We start from the raw sequence: 17687 nt of genomic DNA, 5'->3' as shown, positions 1-17687 counted from the left end.
ATTCTTCTTCGATGTATGAGAACTCTTTTACATTCCTATTTTGGTGAAATGCAATGCAAAGTACACCTTTTTTACACTTAAATTGTCCGTGCTTATCTGAACAATTGAGGGCGCTGTTGCTGTGATGTCATCTAGGGAAGATACAGTTCAGTGCCTAGGTTTTTCTGCTCAAATTGTTAACCCAGAATTTACCCAATGAAACCCTTTTCATGAGAAAGGGATAGATGCGTGCTTGTTGCTATGCGCATGAACAACAACGAATAAGTAAAAGTCAAGCAAAATCAATAAAAATGTAGGACTTTTGTGTGTGTGTACAAACCAAGGTAATATTGAGGTCAGTGGGATGACATTCCCAGTTTTGCTCATGAATATGGAAATACTCATTAGCATGAAACCAAAAGGGCAGTAAAATACCCTTTGAAATGGTGAAACTAAAGTTGAGAAATACAGACAGAGAGGTGCATTTTGAAGGTCTGTATTGAAACAATTTGATCGTAACAACCCCTTTAATGATCTCTGATGGGAATAGGCAGGCAGATATTTCAATCCTAATGAAACCTAGTGATTGTATCATTTGCAACCGGACATTCCCTTTATTAAGTTGGCTTGGAAAGCTCTGCCGTTTTTGTGTCCTCCAAAGGACCTTGTCATGAAAAATTCCCACAGAAAAATATGAATAGGCCTACAACTGGAATACCATTTAGCAGAAGATTACGCCCCAGTGCGGTTTGGACCACAACTATTTCTTCATTGTACTTTCGTCAGTAAACCGTGACAAGAGAAAAAACACGTCAGTCAATACAATTTTGAAAATAAATTGACACCAAGGCCACCAGCGTATAGTGAGTAGTCCGAATTTCATTGTGATAACCACACGTAGGCAGTCGACCTTGTACATGTATTGTTGAAATCAAGCATTACGGTTGCCAAGGTTGAGGTGGCGAATTTACCTGAACTTGGTGCGTCAAAAGTTCAGTGTTTGACCTCGAAATCGCAGAATTAAATCATTAAATCCATCAGGCCCGTGGTTATATGCAGTGACTGCAGCGTTTCTGTTGAATGATTTCCACCTGCCTGCCCTTAATGGAACGTGTTGGAATTTGAGCGAAAGTATTCCGTTCAGATGCACTCGCCGAATTTGACGATGCAGCTGATAACACTCAGGCTGCAACCATAAATGTTCACCATGACTAGGCATGAGTTTCATCGTTCAAAGTTTCCACAACTCGAACGTTTGACGTTTTTAAGGCCCAAAACGTATACGTCTCTGACAAAAAGAAAACGGTAGACGTAACTGCACAAATCATTGAATATTGCGATCACAGAACTGTGGAAATTCTTCAAAATCACTGCCTCAGCTACAGAGCTAGTAGCCGGTGTACTTTCAGTTGGAAAAAGAGCCCCGCCGGACTGCATTTCGAAGGAGGACTTTCGCCGAGTATTCTCAGTTCCTCTTTGATCAAAAATCAGTGCTGCCTACATTGAAGGTCGGCTCTGATCCTGCTTATAAGAATAAATCAAGCTGAAGGTAGCATCGTTGTCTCACATAACGTTTAATCAAAATCATAAAGAACTAATGAGTATGAGGAGAGATATAGGCCTACAGAGAACGGTCACCTAGGAGATAATGACATCAGACAACCTATGCACAATGCAAAGATGCACGATGATACTGCCAGGCTTAATCCCCACCGACCGGGACTGCCAAGAGAGTAAGGACCACCCGCGGCCGCCAGCCACCGTATCGGAACTCTGGGCTGACACAGAGGATGAGTTCGCGGACGTCTGCTTCCGCTTTGGTCTGCTCTCTGCAGAGAAAGACTCCTTCGTGAGGGACTTACATCCATCGAGATCACCCGGATATCAAGACAGAGGATGCACTCACACGAAAAGGTGAGATTTGGGGGTAAGGATCATCTTGGGAAAAAGGGTAGATTCCTTGCTATATGATTGGCTGTATCCAAACCCTGAACTTGTCGATTCTGCGTCACTGAAAATTAATTGATACCAATCTAGTACCTTTCAAATTGGGGACTAGACTGCCGTCGTTGATTCGCACGGTTCGCCGTTACAGTAATTACGAGCCTAATCACACATATAAACAATTTAACCATTTTTAACAACCTTACGATCGCTAGCCGATGATACTCCTTTCAGATATGCAACATAACAACATCATAGAGCAAGAAATCATGAGATTGCTTTTTGCTCATTGACTGTATATAAAACAGTCGACAAAATCGCCCCTAACGTCACAGCGAACAACCATTAAAAAAGTACGAGACAAATCAACCGACTGCGACACATTGAAACGAAATTATATCAAACACAAAACTCGATCAGTTCCTGACATGCAACAAATCAATCACAATTAACTTGGCACTTTACCTGTTCAAATACTTCGGCTGCTCCCGAACAGTTGCCATATCTTGCCGGCGCAACAAAACCAAGTCTTCTTCGATCTTCTCAATAGAGAACATTCAGAGTCATAGTTTCCTCGCCTATTCGCCTGTCTTCTCAGAAAGTTGTCCGCAGCTGAGTCAGTCTCAACATCCTTGAAAGGTTATTCATGCAGTCTTGTGGCTTCTGTGACCCTTTCATTACAGGGAAAGGCACGCTAACACGCGGCGCTCTGGTAACAGCGAACAAGCCCCAAGGACTTGACATTGGCAACAAGTGTTGACGGTTACAGGCAGTTGAACGTGATCCTGCATTGTTTAGGCCGTGTGAAGGTTACCATTTACGACGCTTTGTTTGTTCATTTCAGCCCATGTATCTGTGTGTCTATTCATAGTAATCTTAATCGAGTCAAAGGCTGGTTTCAAGGGTCCTTCCCAAAATGTCATATACAAAATTGCGAGGAAAAAAATAAAGCAATAAAAGTGACAAGCGGATCCGGGAGAAAAATTTACGATTGGTAATTTTTGCAAAGCAATGGTAAAGGCCTTCCGACAAATTCTCCATTTCCCTACTGATATCTGAGGCATGATACATGAGACGAAAAGGCAATCTATTCAGTTCTCCAAGTTCTTTCACTTTTTTAACATAGCGCCCTCTGCTGATTTCAAGACGCTTGATACTTTCAGCACGGTCAGTGATGCACGTTTTCCGCGAGCTGTTATCGGGATATGTCATCCATCCAATTTTAACATACGTGTACATGTAATTTGGTGGGGTCTATCTTTTTTCAGAAGAAAAAAATAGACCTATAGCGGAATTAAGTAAACCTATTGTAACTTTACAGACGATACCAACTTCAATATTTTTGTTGTACCGCTGAGTGCAGTGAAAAAAATGGGAGAGGTGTTTAGCTTTTGAGGAAGCTTGAAGTCATAATTCTTGAATGGAAACAATGTAAATGAACAGGGTAATTCATGTCTTTCACAGAGCTGTGTATGTAGCAACTTTAAGGGCGTATACATGTACTTATATACGTACCTAGGTACGGTGCTGTAACGACGCCCTGCTGAATCCTTCAATTGTGAGGAATCCTCCCGAATCGACGTCAGGGTATTGGTGCGCACTATCCCACGGCAAAGAGCGGTGCGATGAGGCGACCCTTGGTCGGGCCTATCGCGGTCTTGTCCGGTGTTGTTTTGGCCAGTTACACCAGCGAAGGCTGCACCTACGGATTGCGACCGAGGCCGATGAAGCACGGAATTCTTTGCAAGGGGTTCCATTGTAGCTTGTATCGTAGTCCTGTAGAAGAGAAATACCTTCACAGTTTTGTCTGGGAGTTTTGATTCAAAGTGGTTGTTCCACTGCTAAGTCTTGAAAGTCCGTTGAACTTGAGGGTGCAGAGAGCACATAATGCCGGTATGTGATTGAAGTTTATCTGTCGAAATTAGGAGACATTTCCAGCTTCGCGTGAAAGACACCAAACTTTAAATAATGTAAAAATCATGCAGTAACTGTGAAACTGCCATCTTTCTTACCAATTAAGACTTCACATCAAATAGGAGCAAAATTTAGATCACCAAACTGACAAGCACTTCGTTACATCTCTTGCGGAGACAGAACATCCATGAGACAAATTGCAAATCCTTTAAAGTCCTCATCGTCAAGACAGTGTTAAGCACCGATGTTTCATTCATTGTTCGTGATGTAACTGTTTCCTGTGATGAGACGACTTAATTGGCCCGAACGAATAATTACGGTCCTTGAATCATGCTAATGTTAAGATCGAGGATTGTCTGTCTGTTCTGGGAACTGTTTGCCTGAATAAGAACGCGGAGACTTAACTGTCCAGAGGAGACGGTCAAGTTAGGTAGTGACCTAGCAGCTCAATCAGACAGTCTGATCATGCCTTCCTCCGTGGTCTGATTCAATTGAATCGGCCTGCTCCATGTTCTCCATTACATTCAAACTTCTTCATAATGTTAAGCTGCTCACTGCATGCGACTGCTCGGCAGGTTCCGGCACACAACATTGAACAAACCCGCTGAGGGAAGAATTCGCTGAAACTGGGCTCTGTCACACCTGAAAGAAGATGGCAAAATATGACATCCATGCTTGCGGATCTCGCGGACGTCTTGAACGATCTGAAAGGTAGAGATTCGTATACAATGTATAGGCCTATCCCGAGCACGCTACGCCTATCTATTTGCCATGTCGAAGTGTTGAATTATAAATGCCTCGGTAAACACCCCTATTGTCGTCTTCAGAAGCTAGCAATTAATGCAGCTAAAAAGGAGCTGCCTTAATCTCTTAAGCTGGTGAATTCAACAGAGCTTATTTTGAGAACAAAATCAATGAATTTACCACTTCCACCACACACCTCGGCACAGTGGGCAGTGAGAGTATATAGCCCCCCCCCGCCCCCTTGGTTCAAGGGGTTGTATACTAGAGAAAGCTTGATTGGGTCCTATTTATGGAGGTGGGCAAGGGGTGCAGGTCGTGGTGAGGTTTTTCTCCGATGAAACCTAACTTTCACCAGGCCCCAAATAGCTAGTTTCTCAAAACCCAGTTAATGCTGTTTCCCAGGGTTATTGGTACTTATTAGGGTGCACTATTTAATATCTCGTAACTGAATCTAATAATCGTTGAGTATTTTAATCCCCGATTGGTATGTTTACCAATAGGCTTAGACGCACTTCTTATGATCGTGGTATAATGTTTATGATTTGAAGTGTATGTCTGAAGGGGTACAGGTAGTTAGTTGTATGTTGAGCCAACAAAAAAATGTGTCGGGGATCGGAAACGCATAATGAATAGGAACTTTAACCTTTTTTTCTTAAAAAAGACTCTATTGAATCTTTAGAATAAGTTAGAAAGTGTCTAATAGACTGGTATTATACTTCAGTATATTGCAATGTTTTAAATGATCAAGCATGCCCCCAGGCTTAATCAGATAAATCGACTATTTATGTGCTCCTTAACTTCGCGACTCGATGATATCGCTTTCACAAAAACCCATATAATGAATATGTCTCCTCACTCCCTTAGGACAGATCACCACGCTCTCCTTCCATCGCGCACCCTACTACATGACATTATGGAGCGCATTGGCTAATATCCATTTCGGCTTGAATATATTCACAACATCCCTCAACATCACATTACGACTAATTTTGTAGCTTTTAGCGAACAGCACGATTTACTTTTGTGAAATCTGGTGAGACGAGGAGTTCGGTAGATACGTACAGAAATGCCAAGTATGAAATGATGTCTACACATATTCATCGAATTTCATCTGAACGCAGAAATGCGCAATTAATATGTGCAATCTAAACACTTGAAGTTTTTCCAAGGAGAGTCCCTTGGCGTGGTTGGTGCCTTTCGCAGTCATGGGCCACGTGATTTGGGGTGCAAAGGCGAACGTTCCTAATCCATTTATACCCGTCGCTATGGTAACGTGAGCTCCCTTGAGTAAACACGAACTGGAGCGCTGTTTTTACATTTCTAAGCAAAGCGGTCAATATACATGTACATTGCACCTCTTTACTTTATTGTATGTCATTGTATAAGGGATTTGTCGTAGTATTTTACACCAAGTGGATACTGGCTAACCCACAGAAAGGCTTCTCCTGACATCTGACCACAATATTACAGATATTAAGACAACGATGATCAAACATTTTTGCATAGGTTTTAAAATATTGTTTTGTGACACCATGTCCCATCACAAAATAACCGCCAAATATTTTGAGGTAAACCATGGGTAAACGTGAATATCAATCTTTAACCTTGCGCGTGATAAATATTTGGAACAACTTGTTGCCCTGGGAATTGAAGCGTCGAAGCAGCGTCCGTGTAATAAATTCTTCCCGTTTCTGACCCCCGTTGCCTCGGTAAATCACAGAGCAGTGTAAGTAGAGTTGCCCCGGCTCTCACGGCTGTCAAGCTGTACCGGGCACACTAAGGTATCCTACTGGTCCACCTCTTGCTTTTGTTCCCGCTACGTTGAGACCACAAAGAAATCTACCAGAGTCGGTTGTTGCAAAATCTGAAGTATATATGACATTTAGGTGCACGGTTTGGGAGATATGAGTGCATGGTTTTCGTGTAACCTGGACAAAACGGAACGGCATCTCGACAGCAGCTTCTCTGACAGCGGATGCTTAGGACCTACTCTCTGCAGAAGGGGAGATTGTGTAGCCTTTGCGCTGATCCGCAAGAAAAGTCAACGGAATCACGTCAGTGCATGCAATAACCTTGAAAACCGAGAAGTTGGGCACTTTTTTTGTTTTACGCACATACCTGAGTGTACATCCCGAGGTCATGTCCGAGTCACTCGCTCCAGCATGTACACTGGCAGGCGCCCAGGCAGTGACCACGGAAGCTTCTCCGCCTCGGCCGAGCGTTCCTGCCAGTCTCCAGCGCTCACGAGCAATCAAACGCTGGCAGCATATGAGGACGCTGATCAAGTAAGCTGGTGAAAGTCTCTCAAATTGAAATCGCTGTACCCCATACTTGGTAGTTGTGGATGCATGCAGAATGAATCGCTCACAACTGACGTGACAAGATCGGTGGTAATGGAGAAATTTCTTCACAAACACAGCCACCAACGGTAACTTTTGGGCACAAAGTGATAAACATGGGCTATTCACCAAACGAGAGAAAAAGACGCAAACAAGAAGCATTGAAACGGATTCAGACTGTATCAGTGAAATAGTTTCACCGAACATTTTAGATGACAGCAGTTTCATCGAGTATTTGAAACTCATTCCCAGCATTTCCTTCAAAATTTTGATGTTCCACATATTGTGAAAATTTGGAGTTTTGTTGTCGAAATCTCTTCTAATGTAGGAAACGTATACTGACGATGATTGCAACCTTTCTTCCTCAGAATCAACAGGAAGAAACGAACTCACGCGCGGACATCGTCGCCGGTGTTGCTCACTTGCCGGGACGGGGCTGCACCGACAAACGCCCTTATCCACCCCCTGCACGGCCGCAGTCTGTTCCGGGAAAAGTCACCACCAGTGCGAAAACGCAGCGAAAACCTCGAGGAAGCCGACACAGTACGCCAAATATTCTCTGTTTTTAAATTGGCTTCATCCCCTTTTCAAAGAGAAACCTTGCTATTATACCAGTGCCAGTTGAGGATGTGACTAACTCTAGATTTAAAATGCTTTTACCTTTGGCCATGAAAAATGGGTCTGTAGGATCCAGCAACAGACCTCCAATCAATTTTACAAACGACTCGTTGCGGGACACACACTTTCAGTAGATCTTTATAAACCGAAGAACATAGACATACAAACTGTGCACACCACTGACGCTTCAATCAGACCGCGCCACTGTGCATGAGCCTTTTCAAGAAGCCATTGACACCTTGCACTCATTTTGTAATCACACACGCTGAATATGCGCACGAGGCTCAGCACCGTTGAGTGAGGTTCGAGAAAGTCTGGAGTTTGAGACACAAAATACTGGGTAAACCACTGCAAAAAGTGCACAGATTTCAGAGACATTTTTTGGTTTGATTTAGTCTCTTTACTCTTTCACTGTGCACAAACTGGAGCCTGAATAAACATGCATGGGGATATTTTGACATGGCTGACCTAGAACTAAAAGCATGCAGGCCCTACTCAAACTTAAGGCCTCAAGGGTGCACACGAGGAATGTGTGTGTGTGTGTTGTATTTCCATGGTTACTTCAACAGTTCGCACAAGCATGGATAAACGCCGCATTAGCCTTATACAACCACAAGTGCTGTATGACAATCCAAATGTTATGATTTATTTTGGTATTATTTGACACCGTTTAAAGTATTTTCCCCTTATTTTTCAGCCCTTGAAGAGATTTCGTCGAGCTGCGAGGCTACTCCAAATTTTGCAGCGGGTATCGAACAGCATCATAAGGTTGAGAAAATTGTTTTGTAATCGATAAGTTTATACTTACCTTTTAAAATACCTCTTGACAAGCACACAGTTATTCGCCTCGCAATTACTATTTTATATTCAATTTTTACCATCACGTTCTCTAATTTGAATCAATCAGCTTTAAACAGGTATTTTCGGTAATGAGATTTGTAATATATTTTTCTGCTTTTTAGACCCGTTGAATAAAACTATATGCATAGTATTCCGCAGGAAGATTTTTAGCTCAGAAGGTAGCCCAGTATTACCCCTTGGCCACTTTCCTTGTATTTTCTCCGTGACGTCATCAGTAAGTTCATGGCGAATTCCATTATACCCCTTACATGTAGGTTCAGTCGTGACACCCATCTACCGGAGCTAAGTTCTTTAGCAGGGTTTCAGGACGATCTTGATGGCTTGGGAGCTTTGCGGAACTCAGGCCTGGTGTTTGACCCAGCCTACTTCAAGGTCCAAAAAGAGGTAAAATGAAAGCTCCAATGAACTGGACAAATCGTTTTTAAACATGTAACCAAACCTTTCCTGTAATATGATTTTCGAGTGGAATAAAATTGTTATCCGACAAACATAAATCAATGTAGCCGAAGTGTAGCTTAAGGAGGATTCTGATATCAAGCGATCACAAATTAAAAATAGCATAATAGGTCCTTTTCAAGGTGTAATGGAACATTTCTAGCAACCCACTGATTATTTTGTTAGGGCCGGGCGGTTTATACTTCAGGCGAATGCGAAAATGTGTTCAACTTTTCCGAATTCGCAACGCGAACATTTGATTCGATCACAATTTCCCGCTCTCGTTCGCTCTCGCGCTGAGTATGACTCACCTTAACACTTTCATTTTGAATATAACCATAATTCGAATTCTTTTTATAAAACTACGGTCTAAATCCGCAAACACCCGCAATGTTCAGGATTTTGGCATGAAGTTTTTGCATCCCCTTGACAACTTTTTGTGTCCTTTCATGCGCCGTGTTCCGACTTACTACCTCCTGCAGGTCCAGCTTAGCACAGAAGTGAAACGAATCCTCACCAAGTATCCAAGCGAGCGAACCGCTGACGAGGTCCATTTGGTAAGCACAGCAACTCCTTATATCAAAATGTATACTTCAGTGTGTGATTGATTTAAGAAACAAATCACATTTTCATTGGTCGATTATCCTCTCACGTGATCACACCCTGCCATTTGGTTGGCTCTTTCCCGTTGCACTCGCGACTTCCAAACACCGGGGACTATAATTTCCGGCACCCTCTATAGGCACAGAGAATTTCGGCTTAGCAAAAGTAGGCTACCAAGCCAAATTCCATGCGATGTTCATTAAACCTCTGACTGGTACCATGCAGCTTATATTGGCTGAGCACTTGTGCAAAAGCGGAGAAAAAACCGGGTCACGAGGCTGTCAGGGTATAAATGATGATGGAAGGGTGCTTCAATAAAAAAATGATTATTCTTGGGAATATATAAAAGATTTAAAAAAACCTTGGCCTTTGGAGTAGACCAACGAGCTGTGTGGGAAGGTTTTGTCCTGTGGTTGAGGTTAATTAAATTTGACGTCTGGAGTATCCAATGTGAGTTACTGGAATAGCGTCTCTGGCTCTCGTTCTGTATTATTTCGGGGAAAAGAATGAATGATGTCACAGGACCGTGAAATGAATTCTGAAATAGATAACTAGTTTCTCTCTGCGTGTTGAAGAATTTGGTCAAAGGTATGAGATCCTGGGTGGAAGCCCTCTTACGGGGTGACTACTTTATTACAGTTGATGCATGCAGATGTCGATATTCCCAGTGCCTAGAATAATGGTTTTGATATTCATAAAAAGCTACAATAATTTACCCGCCCCTAAGGCAGCTTCTGTGGAAAAATAAAATCCCAAAATATCTTAATTTTATCCTTTGTATAAGGTGCACCTGGTTAGGTCCACTACCGGTACTGTTAAATGACATACGGCCAGGTTTGTGCGTTCGTCTTATGGTTTCATGCGCCCCTCACTATAGGTACGCGTCTGATTTATAGTTGACTCTGCGATCTGACACAATATCCTATTTGTTGTGTGATGAGCATATAGAATTGTACATTAATCTTGTAGGCTTTGATTGCACTGAAGAATGCTGTACAGGCCTTCGATAAGTTCCCGATCAAGATGCAAGAGTCGCTGGCCATGGTCGGTTGGTATGAGAGGTAGGGTAAGCCACATCGTTGAACATGTCTATTTCACCATGTCACACCGTAACAAGTCCACGTGCACTGAAACCATTGGCATTGTAAAAAAAAAAAAGGTACAAAGCCCCATTTCACCATTGTAAGAACCAAGTATATTATAGTCATACCTTTGCAAAAGACTGTTATGTAAAGGTCAGTTGATCTGACGTTTTGATCTTAACCACAGAGAGGTTGTGCACCTCTGTTTTAAATATTTTAGATTATAGACTGTACCATGGACCTACCAAATGAGCAATTTCAGAATTCTTCATTTCATGCAGGGCAGCATTTTTCACATTGCTTACTTGTAACTCTACTTTAGCACCACATGTATAGAGGGCCAACCCAACTTCTCAGAGATCTCCGCATATGTTGATCCATTCCATCGTTACGATTTTAAGTTGTCGTGTATATTGTCCATTGTAATTTCTCTTCCAGTTTCGATGACAAGCGTGTGATCATACGACAGGGCCACAAGGCAGAGAGTTTCTACCTTATGCTCTCTGGCACCTCAGTGGTCACTATATCGTCACGTGACACAGAGACGTCAGAGCCTACCGTCCGAAGGGTGGCGTTTTTGAAACGAGGGAACAGTTTTGGGGTGAGTGGTCAGCTCATGGGAACCAGTATTTAGGCAAGTATTGAAGCCAACAGAAAACCAACTCTCTTACTTCCAAAGATAAGAATGAAATTTCTACTGAAACTTGGAACTAGACGATTTAGGGTGAATCAACAGTGCATGGCGTAACAAGGATTTCACTAGTGGGGAGCACCAGCTTTCAATGGTGTGGTTTTTAGGGGGCAAGCATTTGTTAGCTTTGTTCAATATCCCTTCATCTTTTTTTTTTAAGTGGGGGCACCAGTGAGGGGGGGGGGCACCGAGAACTTTTGGGGAAGGGGGGCACGTGCCCCAGCCCCCCTCCCGTGGCAACGCCCCTGCGAATCAACTCTGACTTTCCATAAAAGGAGTTTGAAAGGAAATCAGTGTAGAGTTACAATGACTCGAACGACCCGAGTCCAACTTGAGTCACATTTTTGGCAACTTGACTTAATTAAGTTACGATGGGTAATTAATTCGAGTCGGACGAGTCAAGGGAAACAAATTGCTCGGCTCAAGTCACAGACGTCAACGACCCCTTACAACATTGTTCCATGTACATGTACCCAACTGAACTGTTTCAGTCAGTTGGAGTGAGCTTTTTCTCTGTGAAAATATGAGAGAAGTGAAATCTGACATAAGAAAATTCTCCAACAGAATTGTGATTTCTTTGACAGGAGTTGGCACTCATGCACCACTCGACCAGACAAGCTACGGTGTACTGCGAGGGCACAGTAGAGCTTCTCTCCATAGGCAGGGAGGTAGGCCTACGGAGCGATGACAATGGGCTTTATGTACTTTTTACATTGCCACCCGAATGCTTGAAACTTAGGCATGTGCATACTTATCCACTCTAACCAACTACACTGACGTATATTAAGATGTGGCAAGATTCCCTCTAAACTTTATTTGTAAACACTAAGGTTCCTAAATCAACTTAAATTAATCGGGAAAAGTTTAAATTTTAGAGGTGTTTCCTATGTGCGGTTTAAAGTTGTTCTAAATGTCACAATTTTAAAGTTTTAACAACATTTTTGCCGACAGAGAATTCTACTAAACTGCGTAACGCTCAGCCCAATCCCCCCCCCCAAAAAAACAGACAGTGCGAATCACGTCAAAGGAAAAATGATGAATTTAAAAGTATCGTTCCAAGTTCTGTTATCATCATGAAAACACAGGACTTCAAAGACATCTTTATGCATCGCAACGAAGGCATGGAACCAGAGTTTATCCGCTACCTGCGCACAATCGACGAGCTGAAGGGATGGCCAGTGTATAGACTTCCACACGACAAACCTAGCGTGTGCTTGTTCACTTACTTCCGGCGAGGCGTAGTGATATGTAAAGACAGTAACACGTCCGACTGGATCTATGTAGTCAAAACGGTGAGTCGATCGTGCTATATCAGGATTCACATCCTAATGACTGCAATAGGATATACTTCTTCGCAGGGAGGAAACATGTGAAGTGCTTCTTAATGGTTTAAAACACAAATACTGTCTTTTTTCTATAATTCTATTTTTGTGGTATTGCTCGAATTTTTGTAAAACTTAGAGTGTCCACTGTTACTTCTCTTCTAATTTTGCCATCATTTTTTAGGGGACATGCCGTGTGCTTAAGAAACTGAAGGCACCAAAACGACTATTCAAGGCTCGAGCAGATCTCATGAATGTGTTTGAAATGACCCATTCCGACAAGCAGCAAAGTGCTAAAGGTATCATTATAATTTTGAAGGAACTTTAAAATGCAAAATCATTGAAACAAATTAAGAAGATTGCTGGCTCTGGGTACAAGAAATTAGACTTAAAATTGCCTTGGACAAAATGGTCCAAGTCCTTCCATTAAGAAATTAATAATCCTGCATTTGTTTTGAATAATTTCTAGAGATGCCTTTTGATTATTATTTAATTTTAATTGAGTTTTTCAATCAATGACGTCAGAATAGGCAGAATATTGCAACATGTCTTGATCTGTTCTAGAGCTCTAGAGCACAAAGTCCGTATCGTACAATCACTGCAAACAAGCAATTGCTAAAACGTTTCTTCTTTCGTGATAATCCGTAGTCTCAACGCGGAAGGGCAGTCACCAATGCTGTGTCTCGCCACCGCCCCGACAAGCCAGATCCCGGAAAGAATCCAGCCAGTCCAGCAAGTATGCCAGGTTGCCAAATATAGCACGCGAACCCCAGACAAGTGAGCCCATTTACTACTATTTGTCATGGCATACATTTAAACACCGGTGGGCCCACACGCAATATTTACCAAGGTCGAAATGTCAGCTGCCTATACTGTGTGACCTTAATCGCCATACATTTGGCCATGGGTAATCCCCCCAAGATAGGCCTACCACTAGTTGCGTAGCCAAAGATCAATAGTTGGAATCGGTATTGCCCAACTTTTCACCATTTTTTGACCGTGTACTTGCACAAAAAACAGACCATGTCCCGCTGTCGACGTTTATCGTAGTAAAAATCTGAGAGGATGTTACTCGTCATCTTTGCAAAATGGTCCTTCAGAGTAACAGGCTTAAGCATGTTTGCCAATTTGCCAGTCAGTCATTTTGTCAGAGCACTGAAATCCCCTCCTTTCATTTATAATCAAAACCTGACACGTTGATTATTTCTTTAGTGTTTGCCAATGACAACTGATAAGATCCTATAGAACTGAAGTGGAAAAAGTTTACAGTTGTGTAGAAAGTTTATTCTACTTGGACTTAGGCCTAACATGTCATCTTTTCTTCACATGTAAGTATTCCGGCATGTAAACTTTCGACCACAACTGCGTGTGGAATTGGTTTACTTCTTTTCCACAAGGTGTAATCTGTATCATGGAATCTGTTGTGATTTATTTTAATAGTACGAAAACTTTCATATTATACAAAATTTCGCAGGACCTGCTGCATTTTCTGCTCCCATCTTGCAAGTAGCATCTGCAGCCTACACAAACGAAGTGGTAAGGCCAAGTCCTATATCCCAAGTGACTTTCTTGACGTCATTATTGACGTAGAGTATTTAGATCCAGATTACTTGTAACTTTGCATATTGTCTATACCATAACTTCATTTCTGTATGGGCCAGAGGAGTGTTACCGATTTTAATTACCACACTCTAAAACCCTGGGACAGATTACCCGGATTGCAGGTAGGCCTACTCTAGGGCCTTACCTTATCGTGGGTTAAAACATTACCCTCTTCTGAGTCATTCCGGTACTTTCCCAGGTCATTTTGACACAGAAAATTCATATTTAGACCTGGATTCCGGGTAATATGGACCCAGGGTATCTGAGACCCAGTAGTAGAAAGTACGACGGATATCGTGGCTTTTTCAAACTGTTGGGAATCAAATCTGATTGCCATCCTTGCAATTTCGTTCAAGGCAGCCAATATACTTTTACCACACAGGAAACACACCTCAATGAAATTCAAGGCAAGATCGATCGGTTGCAGTTGGAGCCGCAGGAGTGTGCTTCCCAGGCTGGAGAGAGGGCTGTTTTCATTCAGGTTCAGAAACTCACAGAGCGAGAAACGTTCGTAAGTTCTTTGCTGGTGGAGTAGGATTAGTCTTGAAATCAGTATGACAATGATTACGGCAAAAACGGGGCGCACGTTTCCTGACAGAATCAACAATGGACCCTACTTTTCAGCGAGCAATGTAGATTTCTCTTCTAAGTCAAAATTACATTTCGCGGTTACTGAGACATTGACCGCTAAAAGACGCTAGTCTTTGAGCATGGAGATAATCCCACCTAGTTTTCTCCTTCGAACTTTCAGGGTTTACATCCGCTCGTGTTCGGCGAGAGAGAGTGCGCCCCCAGCGTCACACTGGTGTCAGACGGAGCCGAGTGTGTCCTTGTATCTAAGCGGTTCTTTTTGCAACACCTCAGTGAAGATCACAAGAAGTCTCTAAGACGAACAGTATGTTTGACCATAGAGCTAGGAACACGTGTACTGTTTATCCAAATTTCTGCTTACCTTTGTGGGGATCTTTTGGGCCATTATGTGAGACCAAATCCCTTTGACAAAATGCAGTGTTAAAGTCAAGTCAAAGCGTCTTAGTCTGAATTAAAATCACAACGCAAGCTATTCAAATCAATAGCAATAGCATTCCTTTGTCCATGGGCATAAATCCCAGGGGTATGGGGGTATAGATCCCCCAACAATTTTTCACTGGGGGATAAGCTATTGAATCATCCCCCACTTTTTCCTCGTGAGAAACACATTAAAGCGGATCGTGAAGAATGGTTTGGACTTCCCAACAACTAGAATGCATACAATAGCACTCTAAGAGGGGAAGGCAATGTAATTCATATTATAGATATACCTCTGTATCATGAACACTGCCTCTGATAGAGTATCATGTGGTATCAGCACCCCCCCTCCGCTTTCCAGATTTTTATGGCTGGGCAAGTCATTCTCCGTTCCCCACAATGCTCCACTCCCAAATTACCAAAAAATGTTATTGTGACTGGTCTTGTACCTTGTCTTGTGTCTGATCTTGCGGTCATAGGTCCTACTGGTTTCGGAGGCACCAGTTTAATGTACCTGTCTAATCGGTTTACAGTTGCGTCCCTACCCCTCGGAGGCGAGGCTTCAGGAGAAGTTGCAGGAGCAGACAGACTGGGACGAGTTTAAATTGCACACAATGCAGAAGTTAATTGACCGACACAGCCACAAGACACCCCTGCCACACTTCTCTGTGTAACCATCAGCATCATCGGGACTGCTGTACAGGCACTTTTCTACTAAATTTCAAACTGCGAAGGGAATTCAGATTTCGTGTGAGGACAGTAAATGGCTCAATGAAGCCCATGCTCGCTTGACACGGCGACTGCGCGTGTGGGACGCACACGTGTTGCTTGGAATGACGAGCAATTTTCATCAGAATGTGTACAAGGTCTTAGCGTCGTGCATCTTGTGACAGTGGCGTTCGAGTGCCTTTTATTGTTGCCGTTGAGGGCGCACTTGTGCTTGGAGCCTTCAGGGTGCAGGCCGGTAAATAGGCTGAACACTGCTTGCGCAAGCCAAATCACAATTTGTATGTACTTAAATTCTCTATGAAATAGAGCATTTTGGTCCATGAACTTGACGATTTGAAGAAATGACTGGTTAAGGCGACCAAAAACAATGCCAGCTTATGTCTGAGTGAGATTTGGAAGAAATCGGTACCTGAAAACGGTCTATTTTTGAAGAAGTGTAGGCATCGATTTTTCAAAATTGGCGAGGGGCTTCACGACTGCTTTTTAGTGGTGCCCTTCTGTGAAAAACTGTTGAAAAAACGTGTTCAAAAGTCATGGTTAATGAATGAAAATTCGATAATAAAATGAAAAATCATAAAATGGAAAAAAATCTAGTTGATCTTTGGGAGGATAGGCCTATTGCAGGGATGAGATTTCTCAGCTTTTAAGCTGATTTTAGCTTTTTTTGTTAATTTGGATTTCAGCTTTTTTTCCTCACTGGCTGTGTACAAAAGTATAGATTTTCACAGTTCAGCTTTTTAATGCCTTTTTTCAGCTGTTTTCAGCTATTTTTATCATTGGTCAATCTCACCCCAGATATTGGAAGTTAACCAGTCATTTTGGAACGGTCGATATCATCACGGATGGACAAGTACAGAGTTGGAAAAGGGCAAAAGGGAAATATCTTGAGACGTGTCAAGTTCTTAAAAAGGACAATTCAATCATGTACAATATATCAAACGACTCAGCCGAGTTTATATTTTAATGCGAAAAATAGCATATTATATATAACATTTTTATATTTACGAGTTGTATTTTTGCGAAGTCTTCATAATACATATTGCACTTTTTAAAAACTATAATCAAGTATCCAAAATCAAATAAAACATTTCTGTTGATAAATTGTTTGTACTGTGCAATATTATTAGGCCTATCAATGATCTACCAAGAGCAGCTGACAAATTATGGAACACAATATCATTCTGTCTTGTCCAGAAAGTCATTATTCTGATTATCTTTTTTTACATAATTTTCTCATAGTTTGGAATACTTTTACAGCTCGTTCAACTTTTAGAGAGTAAATTGTAAGGACGAAAGTGAAATGACGCCGTCGTAGAACCAATGACGACTTATAACTTCTGACCCTTTTTATAAAAAAAAGAAGATTCGGTGAACCATTTGAGTCGACAGTCCTTCAGGGTTGTATAGGCGCTTTCTCGAATCGAGTCTCAAGGGAGAGGAATCGGAATCGATTCTCTTACAAAAGGGCAAGTACGATCCCAATTTCTCCCAACACCACTATACATTATACTATATTTGCTTGGTTTCAGCATGGTCCGTGGTTTCAGCTGGATGAAATCGATTCCCAGTCTCAAGTTCTTCAAGACTCCGTGTATTACAATCTCAACTCCTTGGTCCTGAATCTGTCCCTCAGTATGTTAGCTACGGCCTCCTGCTTGTAGTTGGTCCAGTTGGAATGGTTCTGGAGATTGTGTTGTAGGAGCTCCGGGGGAGGGTAGGGCTTGATGATTGACCGGATGTGCCGCTTGGCTTCGTCTGCGCAGTATTTGGCAAAGAAGTCTTTCTGGATCATGATGCATTCGGCGCCTCTGCTCAC

General features: G+C 42.3%; 3 protein-coding genes across 15 annotated transcripts in view; 1 reads left to right on the top strand and 2 right to left on the bottom strand.

The window, feature by feature from the left end:
• Positions 1-4515, bottom strand: part of LOC110973238 (uncharacterized) — a 19264-nt gene extending 14749 nt beyond the window's left edge. For 2 of the 5 annotated variants that reach the window (XM_087132981.1, XM_022223912.2), the window contains exon 1: positions 3439-4513. In XM_087132981.1, the coding sequence (XP_086989107.1) occupies positions 3439-3680 (242 nt within the window). In that variant the 5' untranslated portion in view covers positions 3681-4513. Of the gene's footprint in view, positions 1-2388; positions 3029-3438 lie in introns of those variants that run through there. The other 3 variants (XM_022223911.2, XM_087132982.1, XM_022223913.2) reach the window with 3 other exon arrangements.
• LOC110973237 (cyclic nucleotide-binding domain-containing protein 2-like) lies at positions 1041-16972 on the top strand. 3 transcript variants are annotated; one of them, XM_022223906.2, is made up of 15 exons: positions 1041-1893; positions 7289-7463; positions 8236-8306; positions 8654-8783; positions 9317-9391; positions 10407-10498; positions 10958-11120; positions 11795-11878; positions 12296-12502; positions 12717-12831; positions 13181-13309; positions 14007-14068; positions 14517-14645; positions 14886-15029; positions 15676-16972. In XM_022223906.2, exons 1-15 carry the CDS (start codon positions 1628-1630, stop codon positions 15814-15816), a joined length of 1983 nt encoding a protein of 660 aa, XP_022079598.2. In that variant the 5' UTR covers positions 1041-1627; the 3' UTR covers positions 15817-16972. The 3 variants fall into 3 exon arrangements, with proteins under 3 accessions (XP_022079598.2, XP_022079599.2, XP_022079600.2); XM_022223907.2 differs by lacking the exon at positions 1041-1893 and adding an exon at positions 6314-6866; XM_022223908.2 differs by lacking the exon at positions 1041-1893 and adding an exon at positions 6880-7009.
• The window catches only part of LOC110973242 (uncharacterized), a 33124-nt gene continuing 32242 nt past the window's right edge, over positions 16806-17687 (bottom strand). For all 7 annotated transcript variants that reach the window (XM_022223922.2, XM_087132975.1, XM_087132974.1 and 4 more), the window contains one exon: positions 16806-17687. In XM_022223922.2, coding sequence (XP_022079614.2) covers positions 17466-17687 — 222 coding nt within the window. In that variant the 3' untranslated portion in view covers positions 16806-17465.

This window comes from Acanthaster planci, linkage group LG02, assembly GCF_054643075.1.
Source record: "Acanthaster planci isolate LZ-2023a linkage group LG02, COTS_SCS, whole genome shotgun sequence".
Classification (NCBI taxonomy): domain Eukaryota; kingdom Metazoa; phylum Echinodermata; class Asteroidea; order Valvatida; family Acanthasteridae; genus Acanthaster; species Acanthaster planci.
The sequence above is the reverse complement of the archived record's forward strand: the minus strand, read 5'-3'. Positions and strand labels throughout refer to the sequence as shown.